The sequence below is a fragment of the Mustela nivalis genome (assembly GCF_964662115.1).
Source record: "Mustela nivalis genome assembly, chromosome: 12".
Taxonomy (NCBI): Eukaryota; Metazoa; Chordata; class Mammalia; order Carnivora; family Mustelidae; genus Mustela; species Mustela nivalis.
In genome coordinates, this window is record NC_139031.1 from 13,623,901 (window position 1) to 13,642,806 (window position 18,906).

General features: G+C 51.8%; 1 protein-coding gene across 4 annotated transcripts in view; it reads left to right on the top strand.

Annotated features, from left to right (window-relative positions):
- Window positions 1-17,559, top strand: part of HIPK2 (homeodomain interacting protein kinase 2) — a 180,415-nt gene extending 162,856 nt beyond the window's left edge. For 2 of the 4 annotated variants that reach the window (XM_082693876.1, XM_082693875.1), the window contains exons 14-15: window positions 4,121-4,278; window positions 5,566-17,559. In XM_082693876.1, coding sequence (XP_082550002.1) covers window positions 4,121-4,278; window positions 5,566-6,036 — 629 coding nt within the window. In that variant the 3' untranslated portion in view covers window positions 6,037-17,559. Of the gene's footprint in view, window positions 1-4,120; window positions 4,279-5,537 lie in introns of all 4 variants that reach the window. The other 2 variants (XM_082693873.1, XM_082693874.1) reach the window with 1 other exon arrangement.
- Window positions 17,560-18,906: the final 1,347 nt, after the last annotated feature.

The following is an 18,906-nucleotide window of genomic DNA, read 5'->3' on the forward strand; positions in this document are numbered from 1 at the left end:
CAGGAAGCCCTACATGTGCCTGCGAGGGGCCGCCTGACTGGCTCAGTCAGGAAAGTGTGTGACAGTTGATCTCAGGGTTATGGGTTTGAGCCCCACGTTGGGTGTAGAGATGAGTTTAAAAAAAATGAAATCTTAAAAAAAAATTTTTTTAATAGCAGGTTGCAATGCACGTAGCTTGGTGTGAAGGGCTCTCCCACTTAATTAACAGTAAAGGTCTTAAGACTGTGTTGCCGAAACCCTTAAGGAAGTCTGGCCCTTTTATTGAGCTAGTCCTGCAGTCTTAAAAACTCCAAAAACCGGGGCACCTGGGTGGCTCAGTCGGTTAAGCGTCTGCCTTGGGCTCGGGTCATTTGCCTTGGGCTTAGGTCGTGATCCCATGGGCTCCCAGCTCAGTGGGGAATCTGCTTCTCCCTCTGCCCCTCCCCTCCGCTCACTTGTGTGCATGTGTGCACATGCTCTCTCTAATATGTAATTTTTTTTAAGTTAAAAAAAAAAACAACCCTCCTAAATCTCAATTTTTAAGTTTACAGCAAACTCAGTGGTGGTGAAGCCTGACCTGAATTAGCAAGGGGCTGTTCACAGTCTCTTTGTCATAGTCCTCTGTGTCGCTTCATAAAATATCCCTGGGTTTTGGGGCAGAAATGTTCTTGGCTTTGATTACAGTTTGGTGCCCAAGGCCATGCTGGGAGTAATCTAACATACTGAACCTTTCTAAAATCTGAAATTCCGAATTTCAAAAATGTGTGACTCCAAGGATTTTAGATCAGGGATTGAGACCTACAGCATAAGACCGTGGGTTTTGTTACATCAAGAGTGCCCCTCCGAGACCCCTCGAGGCTGCGACAGTCACATTCCCTTTAAAATATGGTTAATTATCTATAAAAATTGGTTCAAGATAGACTTTCTTGAGGTCACTTAGGAATTAATTTTTTTTTAAGATTTTATTTATTTATTAGACAGAGATCACAAGTAGGCAGAGAGACAGGCAGAGAATGAGGAGGAAGCAGGCTCCCTGCTGAGCAGAGAGCCGGATGCCGGGCTTGATCCCAGGACCCTGGGACCATGCCTGAGCCAGAGGCAGAGGCTTTAACCCACTGAGCCACCCAGGCGCCCTAGAATTAATTTTTTTTTAAAGGTGGTTGCTGCTAATTTTTCTTAGCCTTTTAAATCAGCATAAGAGAGGAGCCAGAATCCACAGGTTAGAAATCCGCCTTGGAATTGCGTCCGCCTGTGGTGCTGGTTCCGTTCCATGGAAGGTGACACCCTTGTGAGGACAGTTACTGAAACTATAAGACCACCTAGTCCGACCCCGAGTGAAGAGCAGCGCAGAGACCGAGGGCTGGCTTTGCCGGCATGACAGCAGCCTTGGGTCTGGAAACCACAAAGGCGGGAGAGGACAGCTTTACGGAACTGTATTTCATGCCTTTCAAGGTCCATTAACCATTTCCACATGGGCAGGGGGCCGTTCTGAGCACTTACCCCACCGCCTTCCCCCAAGAACGGCTGGGAGTCTCTGAGGGCTGTTTCTGACCAAAAAGAGAAAGCGGGGTGGGGGGGGGGGGGAAGGTCGTTCTTTGCAGTACGGCTACTGGTTCCAAGCAGCCAGGCGCTGCTGTCTCTGGGGAAGCCCGCGGTGTAATTTTCTGCCACAGAGAGAGATTCGTTTTCCCCCGGGAGGACATGCTGCGCGGTCTTTCTGGTGACAGGCAAGAGGCAGGAAGGAACTTCACGCTGGTGCCTCCTGGTCCCCAGCCTGGGCGGTTTCTCAATACTGTGCCACTCGCTCCAGCATCATCCCGGGCTCAGAAAAAGCAGGAAAGCAGCCTTCCTCGGGGTCCTGGTGCTCAGTTGGCCCGGAGAGGCCAAGGTGGGACCATATTGCAGCGCTGCCCCCGACCCGCACCCCAGCTGGAGTCTGGGTGTTCCCCAGGCCCGGGTCAGGAAGAATGCTGTGCGGGCCACAGGCCCTTTCCTCGCACAACTCTCCCCTCCTGTGGCTCTCAGCTCGGGAAGGAGCCCTGGGAATTTCTCCTGCCACCTTCTCAGGTCTTCTGGGTTAGTCAAGGTTCTTCTGGAAGGCAGCAGAATGAACTCTCCACTGCCTTAAGACACAATTTACTGGAAGGAATTAAGAAGGCCGAGGGAAAAGTTCAGCAGCCCTGTCCCAGGCTGGGCCGGAGCCAGAATTCCCAGGACCCGGGGCACTGGCAGCCCAACGCCTGCTTCCCGGAGCACTGCTTCACTCTGGCCCAGCGACTCCCAGCCTCCCAGCTGTCCGTTTCCAGGAGATGGGACTTGGTTGTCCCAGCTTGGAGTGGACACCCATTCTTGAGCAGCATTAGCTGGGGGACAGGGCTCAATAATCAAGTCATTAGCAGTAGCTAACACACCTAATGCTTTTAAGAGCGTAACGTGACAGGTACTAAGCGGTCCGTGTACAGTCCCATATGTGAACCCTCCGTAAAGCTACCACTATTCCCCCAGCTTCCCAGATACGAAAACGGAAGCACAGAGAGGTTAACTAACTCGACTGAGGCCAGGCACTGGACCTCGCCAGAGCCCGGCTCCCCAGCCCACCCACACTCTGCAGCACCCTCCCACTCACCTAGTGCGGGCAGGACCCCCAGGGGCTACCTTGGGAGCCACAGGGTGGCGGATCTTTGAGAACAGCCAGGCAGGGCTCGACCAGAGCATGTCCCTCATGGCTCCAAGCCACACCTCAGGCTTGACCTTCAGCACTTGCCCTCTGCTGCCCTTGGCACTTTATTCATCTCAGCAGGAGGAAATGGTTCTCTTCATCTCTGGGCCCCCCTGTAGGACCCCCTCTGAGCCAGGGGGTCCTTATTCGTGCTCTGACCCAGGCCCCATTCCCTGTCCCCACAGTGGTGGTAGCAGGTGCGTGCTGGGCTCTCTCTCACCATTTCATCTGAAACTCCTAACTCTTACAGTCTCAGGCTGTGCATACCTTGAGCTCAGGCTCATTACCACAGAATGTCCAGAGAGTTGAAGTGGGAGCAGAGAGACCGCATCCCCAGCTGGGGCCCAGACGGCAGGCACAGTTTGTGACCTGCTACAGAGCAGCAAGGACTCCTTCTCCATCCCTCACCCGGCAGCGTCCCCCCAAACCCCTCCACCCTCCAGCTCTCGGAGGGCCTTGGAGAGTCTGACTGGGTTTGGCTTTTGCACACCTCCATACTCCGGGGCCTGGCAGGCCAGGCTCCTCTCCTGCGGTGCTTGTTGCTAATAGAGATGCCCAGATACCCCTCCCCTGGTGTTCTGATATGGTGGGTGGATGGGAGGACCCCCACTGGCATGGGAGGACCGTGCCAATGCACGGTCAGATTGGGGGTCTCTGTGAGGACCCTGTGGCTCCCCCTCACCGTGAGGCAGCTCTCCCTTTCCTGGAGGGGGGCTGCTGCCCGTGGGGCCGGGAGGCTCCCCATGGACTTCACTGTGCACCCCAGTCCACCATCCCCAAGTGGCCAGTTTCCCAGACCTTCAGTCTTCACGTTTCTCTCGGCAGTTAATCAGTGTTCTCTCCTGCCGGCCCCAGCCGTCTCCTCTCTGACTTGATCTCCTTACCCTGGGACTCGTAATAGAGTTGCTCCAACCCGGTTCCGTCAAGGGCCTGCTCGTTGTGATGTGAGCCTCATTCATACTTCGCATCCTCTGGCCCGGCCTCGCCTGTTGTCCCCTAGCCACCACGGGCAGTTTTTCCCTCAGGACGTGTGTGGCCCTTTTCCTGAGGCTCCATTTCCTGTACCCTGCCGATCACCGCGTCTCCGGATCTCAGCAGACAGCCCTGGACGGGGCACGAAGAGCTACAGAGACCTCTCCTCTTGTCCTCCGTTAGACCCTTTTTGTGCTCTTCGGTGTCCCCAGACAGGGAGTCCCAAGTCCAACAAGCTGGGACTTGCTCCAAAGCCCAGTGGCCAGTCCAGCGTCGCGGTAGACTCTTCACCGGGTCTCAGGGAGATGTTGAGATGTTGCTGATGTTGAGGGCTGGTCCCGGGAACGAGCTCCTTCCTGGCGGAGCAGCCGTGCTTTCCTAGAGGGCAGGGTCTTCTGGGCAGTGGAGGGCCTATGACCCGTCTGTGACCCATGGCTCTTCCCCACACAGTCACCACCAGTCAGCACTCGTCCTACAAGTCCAAGTCCTCCAGCAACGTGACCTCCACCAGCGGTCACTCTTCAGGGAGCTCGTCCGGAGCCATCGCCTACCGGCAGCAGCGGCCAGGCCCGCATTTCCAGCAGCAACAGCCTCTCAATCTCAGCCAGGTGAGTGCCGCCCGGCCCTGGCCTGCAAGTCATCTGGGATCACCGCAGTCCCCTCCGGCCTCAGCTGCCCAGCAGGTGGCCGTGGCTCAGTGGGCCGCATTCCCCTGGCGGCCGGATGGGTCCCGAGGGACCTCTGCCTTCTTGCCACCATGGGTGACACTGGGGGAAGTACGTCTCCCTGGGTCCCAGAGAGCCAGCCCCGAGTACAGTCCGTTGTCTCGTGTCACAGAGCACTCAGTGGCATGGTGTCAGAGCCTTACAGCAGGATGGCCCCCAGCTCGCCCTCCCAGCCAGGCAGAGGCTAACACACCGCGTCCTGGCCCCGTCAGACCAGGAGGCCTGGGGAGGACCTTCAGGCTGACAACGGCGGGCTGACTGGCTCATTGCCGTGAGGGAGACCAGGCCACACATGGGGAACCCCAAGGGGAGGGCAGAGAGGACTCGGAGACAGTGGGTGGCGTTGAGGGGGAATTACACGTGAGCAGAGTCTCCACGGCACAGCGGCCCGTGCGCGCGCAGGGCCTGCGTCTCGTCTGACCCACAGAGTGGCCTCGGGGGCCTGCTTCACAGGAGCCACGGAAGTGAAGTCAATGGGGAGTTTGTGTTCCAAAACCCCTTGTCCAAAGGGGTGCGCTTGCTAAACTGAGGGCACGTGTCTGTGTCGTCAGGACCCTGGGTCTCTGGAAGAGAGGCTCTTCCCACAGCAGAGTTCCCAAGAGCCTGGGACTTCAGGGAACAAGATTTCCCGGTGAGGGAGGAAGCAGCTGCGGCTCAGAGGTTCCTCTGACACTTCCCAGCCAGAGGAGGCCATTAGGAGACATCCTGTCTCCTCTTACCTCCTCAGGCTGGCTTGGTCTGTGTGTCATCCAGCCGGGGACTTTGGGGACTCGGGGGACTCGGGAAAGCGTTCCTTTCTCAGGCCAGGCTGATGTTGCTTTCCCAGCCTACAAGAGAGGCATCTTCCCTCACTCCTGTGGCTTCGGCCTCCCCTCCTGTCCTCCCCCTCCTCCCCACTCCCCTGTCCTCCCCTGCCACCTCCCCTTCCTCCCCTTCCTCTCTTACCCCTTCTCACTTCTCTCTCTCTCCCTCCTCCCTCTCCACTTCTCCCTCCTCCCTCCCTCCTCTTCCTCTGCCTCCCCGCTCCCCTCTTCCCTTCTCTCTCTCTTCCTCCTCTCCATCCTCCCTCCCACTTCTCCCTCCTCCCCTTCCTGTCCTCGTGCTCCCCTGTCTCTCTCCCGCGTGTCTGGCCCCCAATGCAGCCCTCTCCTGGTGCTTCTCCTTCTCCAGGCTCAGCAGCACATCACCGCAGAGCGCGCCGGGAGCCACCGCCGGCAGCAGGCCTACATCACCCCCACGATGGCTCAGGCCCCGTACTCCTTCCCGCACAACAGCCCCAGCCACGGCACTGTGCACCCCCACCTGGCCGCCGCAGCCGCAGCAGCCCACCTCCCCACCCAGCCCCACCTCTACACCTACACGGCACCCGCGGCCTTGGGCTCCACTGGCACCGTGGCCCACCTGGTGGCCTCCCAAGGCTCGGCACGCCACACCGTGCAGCACACTGCCTACCCGGCCGGCCTCGTCCACCAGGTCCCCGTGAGCATGGGCCCCCGGGTCCTGCCCTCGCCCACCATCCACCCGAGTCAGTATCCAGCCCAGTTTGCCCACCAGACCTACATCAGCGCCTCTCCAGCCTCCACCGTCTACACTGGATACCCACTGAGCCCCGCCAAGGTCAACCAGTACCCTTACATATAAACACTGGAAGGGGAGGGGAGGGGAGGGGGGATGGCCAGAGGGGAGGAGGGCGGAGGGGCAAGGCGGGAGCTGGGCTTTTTATACTGAAGATGCGGCACACAAACAATGCAACGGGGCAGGGGGGGCAGGGGGCAGGGACGGATACAAATGAAACTTGAACTAGGAGGTGGGGGACTTAGAGCAGAGAAGAGAACATTTTAAAAAAGAAGGGATTGAGGAAGGGGAATTCTATGCTTTTTATTTTAAAAAAAGAAAAAGAATAAAAAGAAAGCATCAGTAACAAAGAACACAGCTCACGAACCCATTCTGCACCAAGCTGGAGAGGAGAAGAGAGCGACGGAAGATTCTGGAAGGGGGGGGCCCCAGTTTTTGAAAGAACTTTATCTATGAACTTCTCAAAGATTATTTTCATATGGCGGCAAGTGACATTTAAGAATTTGCTGTCGGGGACACCTGATATGGAAATCCAATAGATTTTTAATGATGGAACATAAGAATTAGGGATTTTTCCAGAACTCTGAAGGGTCAGCAGCCCTCTGGAAGGTCAGGCCGTGGCCTGAGGAGGCTGATATTGCGGGGAGTGGTTGCGTGGGGTTGGCCAAGCCCAGTTGTAGTTCGTGTGTCAGGACTGATTGGGGTAGGGGTGGCCAGGCCGAAGGACGCCTCCCCACCGCAAGGAGGGCACATTTCTCTTCCGGAGCACTCTGGATAAATCCCTAAGCAATGTTACTCCTCCAGTGTCATTAGTATTGTGTGTTGCAAACTTTAGGGTTTTTCTTTTTTTTTCCTTTCCTGAAGGTTTATTTTCTCTTTGAACCAATCCCTAGTCACGTAGCATAGGACTAGCGGTCGTCGCCGACACCCTGGTAGAATGTAGCAGTCAGCACCCCCGTTTTCTACTTTGTGTTCAACTCCAGTGATACCAATAGACTATTCCTCAACGTAATTGCACAAAAAAAAAAAAAAAAAAGTGATAGAACGTAGGCATGTAAGCAGTGTGGTGGTCCAGGTGTGTGAGCGTGGGCGAGTGTGTGCGGGTGTGAGCGCGGATGCCGCCCTCCCCGTGTGTCCCTCGGCGCCGCCATCACGGCTCTCGCATCCTGGGTTTGACACCGGTCCCTCCTAGTGCCTTACCGACCCACAGACGCGGGGTGAGGGGGATTCCGCGGTACTCCAAGACGCGCACTGAGGCGAGTCCCGTCAGCTCAGCTCTTCTCTCGTGCTGTTGCAGCATTTTACTCTGGTCTTTCCTTGTTTTCTTTTCTTTTTACTTTAATTTAATTTAAGTTAATTTTGATACCTGTTGTCTTTTTTGAGCTGTCTGCTAGCAGGGGGGTGTCGGGGAGTCGACAGGAGCAGGGGGCAGGATGGGCAGGTGCCCCCGGGAGCTTAAGAGGTGTGGGAGATGGGTGGGCGGGTGGACCAACCTTGACTTTTACTTTGGAGACGGAGAGCACGAGAGACTCCCCACCCTGCACCTCCCCCCACTCTGCCTCGTTTTGCTTGGGGGGCCCGGCTCTTACCCTTTGTGGGGGCAGAGGTCCCCCCGTGTTGTCGGAATGTTGGCCTTGCCAGGTGGCTGCCTCCTTCCTGATACGGAAGCCCAGGGGAGAGGAGGCCACCTGCCATCTCCGGGCTTGGCACAGCCTTCCTGCTGTCTGCGAGGTGGAGCCCGCCCCAGGCCCTCACCCCGACCCCACACTCTTGCACACCCCTGTCCTCTCATCGCGCCGACTGCATATTGCTCTCCCAGTTCTGCTGGATCCTTCCCTCGTAGACAACCATCAACCTTTGTTTGCTGCTGCATCTTTCCTCACGTTGCCAGGCCTGCCCAAGACTCGACTTCGTTTTTGGTGTTAGAGGGGTCTGGTGGGCAGAAGGTCAGAGAGATGTTTATGAGGGTGACGAGTGGGTCTTACACTGCACTTTGGAACACTCCCACAGGCGCTTAAGTTTCCAAAGAAATTTACCCCTTGCCCTCTTTGTACCATTGATACATTCTGGAAGTTTTCTCAGGCTTTGAACACTGCCGGGGGTGGGCGTGGGGGGGATATCTCCATTCATAGCAAAATTACTCTGAGTACATGAATGTTGGGAGACTCTCATCTTAGATGGGGCTTGGAAGGGTGGCCCTAATTGTCTGATTCTTGATACTGAGTCCTAACTGATCCCAAAGCCGAGTCTCCAAGGTGCAAAGAGATGGCTCCCAGTTGGGGCAGTTTGACCTCCTGCTCCCTGCCCCCTGCCGTTTCCCACAACCATCTACTGTGAACAGTGGTTTTATCGTGATCACCTTAATTCGGTAACAAAGCCAGGCCATCACCTTAGCTGTTAGCTGTGAAATAACTCTGGAAATTCCTCCTCCCCAACCATGAATTCTGCTCGTCTTACAAAGAAATAGATCCCCGAACTGGAACCAGCTTAGTGCCGGCGTGAGGCCGAAAGGAAACACACCATGACCCACCGGAGGCACACGCTCGGGCAGCCCCCAGGCCCTGGCCAGTGAGCCTGCGAGAGGTTCGCCCCAGGGCAGGACACTCTCCTCGGGGACCCACCAACTGACCGATGGATGGATGCTCCTTTCCCGGGACATGGGGAAGGGCCGTCTCCCTAAGACCAGTCCAGAGACAGTGGGGGAGAAAAGTCGTTGGAGGACACATGAGCCAGAGCCCTCTCAGAGCCAGCCTGGAAAACCGGCCTGTCCTGACTTGGCAGCAGCCAGATGGCAGCAGAGCCCCGTCCCGTCTCCTCCTGACCAGCGACAGAAGTCTTGGCTGCACGTGAGACCGCATGGCCTTGCTGGGTGGCATCCGGGTCCCCTCATAGAGCTGACTCCCAGCCCTTCCTAGATCTGATCTCCTCTGGGAAAAGACAACGTAGCCTTCCATTTGAAAGAAAATTTCTTTGTCGACTTAAGTTGGAAGTCTCATTCTTTCACCTGAGATTTTCTTTGTTTTCTTCCAGATCAGGAATGAACGTTCCATGCTGCTCCTAAAGATAATATTATTGTCCTAATTGTTCTGATTATCTCCACTGTAATTTTTATCAAGATCATCATGTTGATATTTTAGCTGGGGTTTTAAATGCACATTTATTCCCAGTATCTTCGTGTTTTCTCTTTAATATTTAAACTTATTATATCTGTGAGTATATGAGTAGGCAGGAAGGACACGCAGTGTCCAGTTTTGTTAAACAAAAGACAAAAAGGAAAGACCCAGGAATTAGGAAAATTGTTTCTGTCATCTCTAGTCCACAAAGAGCTATTAAGAAAGATCCTCCACAGAACAAAAGTTGGAAGAGGAATCAAGACCTTTTCTGTGCACAGGCCAGACTGGACTCTTGACAACACAATCACCATCGACGCCGTACTCTCCCAGAGTCGCAGTGGCTTGGGCAGAGTTGTGAGGCGGCACCTCCAGGGCCCGGCCCTCAGCTGTGGCTCTTTCCCACATTCCCTGTGCTCTCGTGTGCCTCTAGAATCCGCTAACTAGATTCTTGGCCTGCTTCACATCTGATACTGACCTGTCATGCAAAAGATAAGCCCTTCTGCCCAGGGCTGCCCCACATGTCCTTTTCCCATCAGTGTCCCGGAGGTGTGGCCCTTATCTCCTTCAGTGCAGACACGGTTGTCTCCTCCTAGAAGCCACTGGCTAGAATGAGCGGATGTAAGGGTGCTAGGCAGGTGGTACCTTCCGCCTCACTCCCCCTCCTCCCACTCACCAACCATACTGCCCACTTCTCCAATCTCTTCCCCCTTACCCCTCCCACCCCCAGTACCTCTTCTCGGCGTGCAATTCTAGGGACAAAACTAGGAGCCAAAAAAAGGTGGAGGGATGATAAGAGGCCAGAGGAGCACTGACAAAGTCAAGCAGCTCCTCCAACACTGGCAGGCAGGGCCTCCGGAAAGCGTCGGCCCGCAGAGGAGCACAGCAGGGCCTCAAAGCCATCCCTTTGGTGCACTATACCTAGTTTGTGATGGGCTTTTTAAAATTGGCTTGAGATGCCCACATACTGCCCACCCAACCCAGAAATACAGGTCTTAGGTTGAACTGTTGGTTTTACTGAGGCTTGCCAAGGCTGAGGTCAGGCCGTGCCCAGCCCCGGTGCTGACCGGCAAACAGGAGTGCGCCGCCCCCCTTGTCCCCCAGCACCCTCCTCTTGGGGTCCCCAGCACAGAGCTGCAGAATCAAAAGACCCCCGTGTGTGAGGCAAGCCCCCTCGTGCCCTCCGTAGCACTTGCCCAGATCTCCCGTACCTTCCTCCAGGCTCTGAGTCACCCCAGCAAATCAGATGAACCAAAGCCTGCCCATCCCTAGGACCAAGCTCTCTAAAGTAGAGGGATGCCAACCTCGTCCTTGTTGAGACCATAAATGACCTAGAACATCACCTGTTCTTCAACCACCTCTAGTCGAAGAAGCATAGCAAAGCGGAAGAGGCGAAGGTTGGGAAGGACAGGTCAAGGAGAACCATGTAGCTGTCTGTAGCCTCAGGAAGTCGGGGGGATGTGCTTCTGCCCCAGGGGTTCTCGCTGATGCGACTGGGCGTGCACATCCATGTTTCTGCACTTAGTGCCTCGTTCGTGGCGTTCTGGCTGTTTCCAAGGGAAGGTGAGCAGGCTGACCGGTGGGAGAGTCTGAGGCTTGATGCCAGTTAAAACTGTGAAGTGGTGCATGTGGTTGATCGCGTTCAGAGGGCGAAGAAGGGTTGAGGCGAACCAGCGGCTGTCTCCTGGACCGAAGCTGCGTTCTGGCCTTACTGGCGGTGAGGGGCTTGCAGGCTGGGGAAGCCAGCTGGCCTTGCACTCTTCACCCTGGAAGAGTCAACCCGCCCGAACACCAGACTGTTGGATGTAAGGAAGGGAAGGGGAGATCAGCACAGCGGCCGAGAGGCTGCTTTCCCTCGACCAGATCTCTGGAAGGGCGAACACTCATTTTTGAACAAGCTTATGGTGGAGGATTTGGGTTGTGTGAGTGTGTGTGCGTGAGTGGAGCAGACTTTCTTGGAAACTGGAGGAAGGAGATGAGGAGGCTTAAGGAGTTACTGCTGACGGGCTGTGGTCGGTGAAGCGAGGTGTGTCCGTGAGCTGGCCCCAGCTTTCATCCCAGGCCCTCTCGGGTGCTGGGACCAGGGGTCGGGAAGTGGGGCCCCCGCTGGCCTGCCCAGGAGCTGCTAGGACAGATCACAGAAAGAAGATAACGAGGTGCTCTCAGGTAGCAGAGGGAATTCAGCAGGGAGGCGAGGACCCTTCCGCAGGCCTGGCCTGGGACTTCACGACACCAGCGTGAGCCATTTTGCCAGGAAGTGTTCCGGCCCCGGAAGCACTTTGCATGCTGCTCTGGCTCTGCTGTGTCTCGCCAGTTTCGGATGGGGAAGCCTCAAAACTGAACAGGCCAGAGCTGTCCTTAACAAATTGGAAAGGAAGGTGTAACTGTTCCTTTCTTTAGCCAAAGAACCCTTCTCAAAGACACCTCCAGATAGGGACAAAATGGCATTCCTCTTTCCTTTCCGGGCAATAATGACATCATCAGCGATGCGATTCCACGTGTCTCTCTTTGACCTCTCTCCTGACTTGTATTTATTTATTATTATTATTGCATTGATTTCAAACTGCATTCATCTTTTAAAGAAGTGGAGATCAGTAATCCTACATGCTGCTGCTTGGGGAAGCTGGAGGCACCGCGCGAACACGTGGGCTTGACTGATGGCGCGTTGTCCCAGAGACTGACCGAAGCTCGGGGGGTCGGGTACACGCGGGGCTGTGCTGGGTGTGTCAGTGCTTTCCCACTTTGATGCCTTAGGACTCTCCCTCCTAATCTCCACAGACTAGACTCTGTCAAATCCTAGTCGGGCTGCTAGAGAATGGAAGATGGCAAAACGACCCTTAAACGCAATAGAAACCTTCCCAAGGCTTTTGGCACCCTTGCACCCCAGGATGGCCCAAGCCAGTAGCAGTCCATCACATCTCTCTCGCAGCTTCCAGAAGTTCAGGAGAGCCAGCTCCAAGCCAGTCGCCCCTGTGAGATGTGGTGAGCGTTTACAGAGAAGTGACCCTCCTGCAGAGGATGCTTTGTCAGAGATCTTCCTCATTCCCCACAGGTCTCTGAGGGCCCCTACCCTAGACGGCTGCACTGGAGCCGCGTGTTGGCTGTCGCCCGTTTGCTAAAAGGTGCAGTGTCCCTCCAGGAAGTTGGAGGCAGCATTTGCTCAATGCTTCCGGTGTGCAGGGCCCCAGGCCAAGCCCCGGATGAGCTTATCTCATGGGCCCCTCATGGACGCCCTCTTTACCCATAGGAAGCAACGCTCTGAGAAAGCACGCGTTAAAGGAAAGGAAATACGACGGTGGTCCAAAATCTCCCAAGTTTCTAGTGAAATTTGTGTTCATCAGGACTTCACTGAGATACCATTTTGTTCCACTTTTTTAATTAACAGCAATGAGTGGCTTCATGCCTTCTGACAGACCATCTAATGATACTTCTGTTTACCGTGTGCCAAACACTGTGCTCAAAACTGCTCACTGGTTACCTTGTTTTGTTTAGTCTCCATAATAACGGTGTGAAAGGGGCCCCATTTGTCCCTTTCCAGGTGAGGCATGTGGCTTGGAGAGCTGGTGACATGACCAGGGTCACACGGCTGGTGAGGGAGCAGGCCTTGAACCTGGGTCTGCCCAGCTCCAGAACTGAGCTTGCAGCCACCAGCCTCCTCGGCCACCTCCTCTGTGTGTGTGTGTGTGTGTGTGTGTGTGTGTGGTGTGTAGTGTGTGTGTAGTATGTGTGGAAAGAAAAGCCTTGAAGGAATGTCACCCCTCCCCATCCCTGCCCCATGCGTGCAACCCAGCAGAAGGTCTGAATGAGAGGAAGCCCTGACTTGGATGCAAGCAGAAGGGGCAGAATCCGTTTTACTTTTAGAGAAAATCTTAGGGGCGTTTCTTTTGATTCACAGTAGAATTCATTTCCGATTCCTTTCCAGTATACCAACTAGCTTTAGTAGTGCTGCTACAACAAACTTAGGAGTGAAGAAAAAAGTGTTCTTTTCTTCTTTTAAAAAAAAATAATAAATTTTTTCTTGCTTATAGTTAATTCTAGAAAGGCAATACTAAAGGTATATATTTTTTTTAAAATGCTATTTTTTACTGCACTGATAAATATCATGACAACTCTGGTCTCTATAATCGATCCACTCTTCAGCTCTGGGTAGAACCAGATGCGGGATTCACACCAAATCTGTAAATACCGTGTGTGGGTCTGGTGTCCAGGAACTTTTTTCTTTGTGTTAAAAAAAAAAAAAGAGAGAGAGAAGGAGAAAAACCAAGATGACTCTTAGAGGAACCAGATAAGGGTTTCTTTGGAGATACTCTTCTCAAAGAAATGGAGAGAACGATCATGTAAACAGAAAAATCAGCCAGCTTTTAGGGTATAAAGAAGGAGAGTCTCTTGCCGCAGTATGAGATTAATAGTAATGCAAAAGCATTTTTAATTTGGTTGAAAGTGATAAGAATTTAGAAATGCTTTATGATGAGATTTTTAATTTTTTAGAAAACTATTACCATGTGTTATGAAACATCTCCTCAGTTGTGTTGGGTGGGTTTTTGTTTCTTTTTTATTTAAAAACAAAAAAAAAAAAAACAAAAAAAAAACAAAAAAAACTTCTCTATTGACTGGCTCCAGGCTTGTTTGCCTAAATTCTTAGGTAGTTTACACGAGTTCTAGAACCTTCTAGAACTTTGACTCCATTGGAAGCAAACCCAGCTAATCAGAATTTGAGATCCTGGTTGGTTTCAATAGGTATTCTGGAATTCTGACAGAACACCTAAAGATTTTTTTAAGGAAGGTTTTAGATACATTATCTTACACAAACTGTGACCTAATGGCAATAATTACCTCAAATGTGGGCATTCATCCTGGTTTTAGCCTTTTTTGAAATCATGTAGCCAGCTTGATCTTGGGATTTAAAAGACTATGAACTCTGTGTGGGCTGAAAATAATGATTAATGCACACCCTGGTCATTGTTGCTTAAGTGAATTCTGAAAATAGCTGATCTTTACATCAAAAATTAAACCAAGGAAGAGATTATTCTTTGTGTGTTGTAATGAAATGTGATATTCAAATGCACATGTTAAGTATATATGTTTTTAGCTACTGTAAAATGCTGTTAGCCTTCTAAGATATCAAGAGAGCCACATTTTAAATGCGTAAACTAAGTAATTGACTGTGGATACTTAAGCATATTTCTGGCTACGTTTTATAGTTAAAGTGTTTTATAGTTTACATTTGAACTGGTACTTTTTAAAGAAAATTTCTGTTTCTAACTGACATCTTCAGACCCCAGCAATCGCCTCTTTAGTTGGAGGCCATGCCCCTCCAAGGCAGGTATTTTCTACCCGTACCATTGTGTAGCCCAACACGAGCGTTTCCCTCCACGTTACTTACTGGTTTCCATGTGAACGCGAGAGAATGTGAAAGATTTCTGGATTGAGTGGGAAGGGGGTGAGTCCGTAGCCTGGGCCAGATGTGAAGACCTCATGCCTTGTTGTATCAACGCTTGTCTCCAAAGAGGCCTTCTCTTTGACATCCTGGAAGAGGCAGAGAGAACAGATACCCGGTTTGTTGATTTTGTCTTGATCTGAGTGTTTAATTTCTATTGATCCACTGACTTCCAGTCACCAGGCAGTAAAAGACACTGGGATTTAGGCGGCCCTGAAGGTACAGCTGCTATTTCTGGGCCCCTGGCAATATTCTGATCGGTGTTTTGCAAGGGGAGCCGCCCCTCTGCCCACATACTTCGGCTGGGCTTTCCACATACCTGCTGTCACTCATTCCTTTTCTCCTTTAAAACAAAATAAATGCAGAAGGATGTGTTTACTTTTTACTCTTTGTCAAACTCAGATTTGAAGCCGAGGTCGGTGGGAGAGGGACACTAGATTCCTCCCTCCAGACTGTTAAGTGCTGCTGAGCAGGGGACAGGCTGGGGAACCAAGGGGCAGCCGGGGGAGGAGTGTGGGTCATCGAGACCCTCGAAGTAGAGATGGTCCCTGTGACACTTCAGAGAGTGGGCTCCACTGTCTCCTAGGAACAACCTAGAACATGCTGGTTCCCCTAAGAGTTTTAGTTTGTTTCTTGTTTTCTCTCCTACCACAACCCAAGTGCAGAGGACCTGCTGTGATAAAGGGCATTCCGTTAGCAGATAAGACTTTGCGAACTGCAGGACGCCTGGGACCAGGGAACTGTTTGTGTGTGTTCATTTGAATGCATTCGCGTTCTCCCTGTGACCCCTGTGGACCGTACGTTCTCATGACTGACAGGTTCTTGTAAGAAACATTAGGGTAAAAAAAAAATTTTTTTTTTAAATCTCACTCTTCCTAATAATACTCCTGCTTTCCCTCTGTTTGGTCTTTTCCTTTGCTTGAAACTCATCAAATTAATTTTATGTCATTGTCTTTGGGGCTTAACCATATGTTTAAAAACTAGAAGCATAGAAATTAGCTTCGAAAAAAAAAGGACGCTGCATCTGAAACTGGCTCCTTCTAGTGTCCTTTGAACTGCTCCACACAGATCTCTCCTGGTGTGGCCTCCCTACTCCTTGTCCGGGTCAGTGTCTCCGGGGCCACCTCCACACACCCCCTACTGCCACCACAGCCCCCCACGCAGGCATCTAGGACTCCCAGGATGCTCTCAAGAGCCAGGAAGAAGGACCCACTTGGCCTCGTGAGCGGTGGTCTTGCCTCCCTGTTAGATACTCACTTGCTTGGTGGAAGGGGCAATGGATTTATCATTATGATTATCATTATTATTAATTATTAATATTATTATTATTATTATTTTAATAGTTTTCGGCTCAGGTTATAAGAAAGAACTTGGGAAGTGGAAAGTGACTTGACCATGCCCATCCTTTGTAGCTTTCTGTGACTTCTGAATGGAACACGAAGCGGCCCCCACCCCACTCGCCTCTCCTCACTTCCAAGCAGCGCCCCCCTGTCCCGTGGGCGCTGCCTCTGCCTCCGGGTCTCCCCCCCACCCTTTCACGCTCCCTCTCACTTTTGTGTTACTGCTCATTTAAAGCTGTCTTCCGTGGCTTTTCCAGGGCACAATCATTTCTGGCCCCCAAAGCATCTCCTCATCCTCTTTGTGTGCGTTTTGTAACCAAATGAAGTAGACCAGAAAGTCCTACTTTGGGGCAGGAGACTTTGTAGTTTAGTAGAACCACTGTGTAGAGATAGATGGTGATATATATGTTAGTGTATATATATATCAAACCAAATTTCTGATAGGACGAGTATAGCTTTACGGATGAGGAGGAAGAGGAGCTTTCAGAAGTCAGGCAGCAATGGCGTCGTCCACGAGCCAGGGGGCCGGCCCAGGCTGCCCCTTCCCCAGGTGGGCCCGAGGCCTGGTGCGGGGTTCTCGTCACCCACCTCACCACAGCAGAGGCAGGTGGCCCTGAGGGGGGCCGCCACTCTCTCTGGGTCCCCAGCCTCCAGGGCACAGATGAGTGAGGGGGGGCAGCATATCAGAACGACTGGAATTTTCCATCCCATTTTGTGTTGACCATATGTAATGAGCTGCAGCCTTTGATACGATATCACGTTTCCAAGAGCGGGATCCATTAGAGTGGAAAGAGAACAGATCTGTAGAAATGTTTACCTTTCAACTGCCCATGAGTTCCGGACACTGGATAGAAAGACTCACTCCCCAGAATGAGAGCCGGGAAGAGGAGACCCGGTGGTGATTGGTCAACAGTCCAAGGAACACGGCTCCCTCCCCAAGGTCACCTTGCCTACATCTTCCTCCACCAGGTCATCTCAGCTCAATAGCCCTATGAAAGCCCCGGTCTGTTGTGTTCCTTCACTGTACGGTTTCTGTAATGAAAAGTGTTAATCCATGTTAATCTTTGTGAAAATTATTGCGTGCAACAGTATTTTCTCGTGTACCTCTTTTTCCTATGTGAATTGTCCCTCTTTTCTTTTTTATTTATAAATGTCTACTTTTTTTAAAAAAGCAAACCAATGTGTTGTAGACCTCTATGTAACCTATTCCTTAGTCTCATATTATAGGTATGTTATAAGAATGGATATTTTACTTGGCTTTAGAATGTTTTACAAGAAAAATAATTCTTAACTGATCAAGTCCTTGCTACTAAAATGCTTGTGTTTCTCATCATGATGTCGTGTGCTTCTAAATTAATAATCATTTTCGTTGTAGAAAAATGGAGTGAATTTATATTAGTCTTGGAAACTAATAATAGCATTGTAAATTTATGAGATGATTTTAACAGAAAAAAATTATAGAAGAATATAGTTATTTTAATTGTAATATTACTAACTGTAGGGTGAGAAAGGGGGGTCCCGTTGTGGTGAACTATGTTATAGCTTGTTACTCACAGTTTCTTTTTGATCATTTTTTCGGTCTCTGAGGTGAAACGAGTTATTAATTAAAATTTGTAAACTCACATATGCATATTGTATATGTGTAGAAATGTAATCACACTTTGTCTTGGAATTACATTAAACTGTTTGGAATCACTGTAAACTTGGCCTGGCATGCTTATTTCTTCTAGAACCAGACTAGTTCTATAAGACTAAAGAGGTTCCTGGTCCAAGTAACACCGTTGGGGACTTAGCTAACCGTTCAGAAGTCCTTTAACCCTGAACGCTTTCATCACACAGCACCACACCTACGGTCGGCCGAGATGACCATGGAGGCCTGTAGAGAGAGGGCCTCCCGAGAAGGGCCCACCTGGTCCGTTGGGCAGTCGTCGCCACCAGCTGTTTCTAGAACTGTCATCGTCCCAAACAGAAGCTCTGCACCTGTTAAGCAATCCCACCCCGTTCCCCTCCGCACCCCACCCCCAGGCGTGACTTCCACCCTTCTCCTCTCTGCCTCTGGGTACCTCCTGGAAGTGGGATCCTACACTATTTGCCCTTTACTTGTTGGTGCTGGCTTATTTCCTGTACCCGTCTTCTCCGAGGTCATCAATTTTGTAACATGCATCAGATTCTTCTTCCTTTTTAAGACTGAGTAACATCCCATTGTATCTAAATGCCACATTTTGTTTATCCATTCGTCTATTGTTCTGTGTGTGTGTGTGTGTGTTTGGATTTTGTGACTAATGCTGCTGTGGACATCAGTACGGAAATAGGAATCCCAGTTCTTTTGGATGCGCACTAGGAGTGGAATTACTGGATTATCTGGAAACTTCTTGCGGAACCGCCCAACTATCCCCAGCGACTCTGCCGTTCTGCATTCTCACCAGCCATGCGCAGGGATCTGGGGTTCTCACCCGTCGTTCTTAGCCTGCCTTCCATTGCCGGGGTCGGGGGGACCTCAGGACCGCCCCACTCCCAGCCCCTGTTTTCACAGGCTCCTGCTTTCACGAGCTCACAAGCGGCCTAACCGCATCCACCTTCTCACCTGCACCCTCAGCTTCCTGCCGCCCGTGCTCCTGCCACACCTGCTTGCTGGACCTGTCCTACCACCCACGGCTCTGCTCTGACACCCAAGCTCCCGAGCTGTCGGAGAAGACCCGGAACGCTCTTGGACCTCGTCCGGCCATCTGATCTCGTCAGCTCTCTCTGTGACTAGTCGGAAACCTCCCACTCCCCCTGTGGCCCTGACTACAGGGAGCCCCTGGGCACAGTCACCACTGTATATGTACACCACATCCTCTTTATCCGTTCATCTGTTGATGGACATCTAGGCTCTTTCCATAGTTCGGCTCAGAATATATAGTTTTAAATTAGAAACGCACCACCAGGGATCCGACATGGAGGTCATGCCTGCCCAGGAGCCTACCCCAAACAACCAGGTATATGTTCTTTATGAGTCTGACTTCACTGTTTTCGAACAATCACCTAGAATATTTAAGCCTCAGCAAAT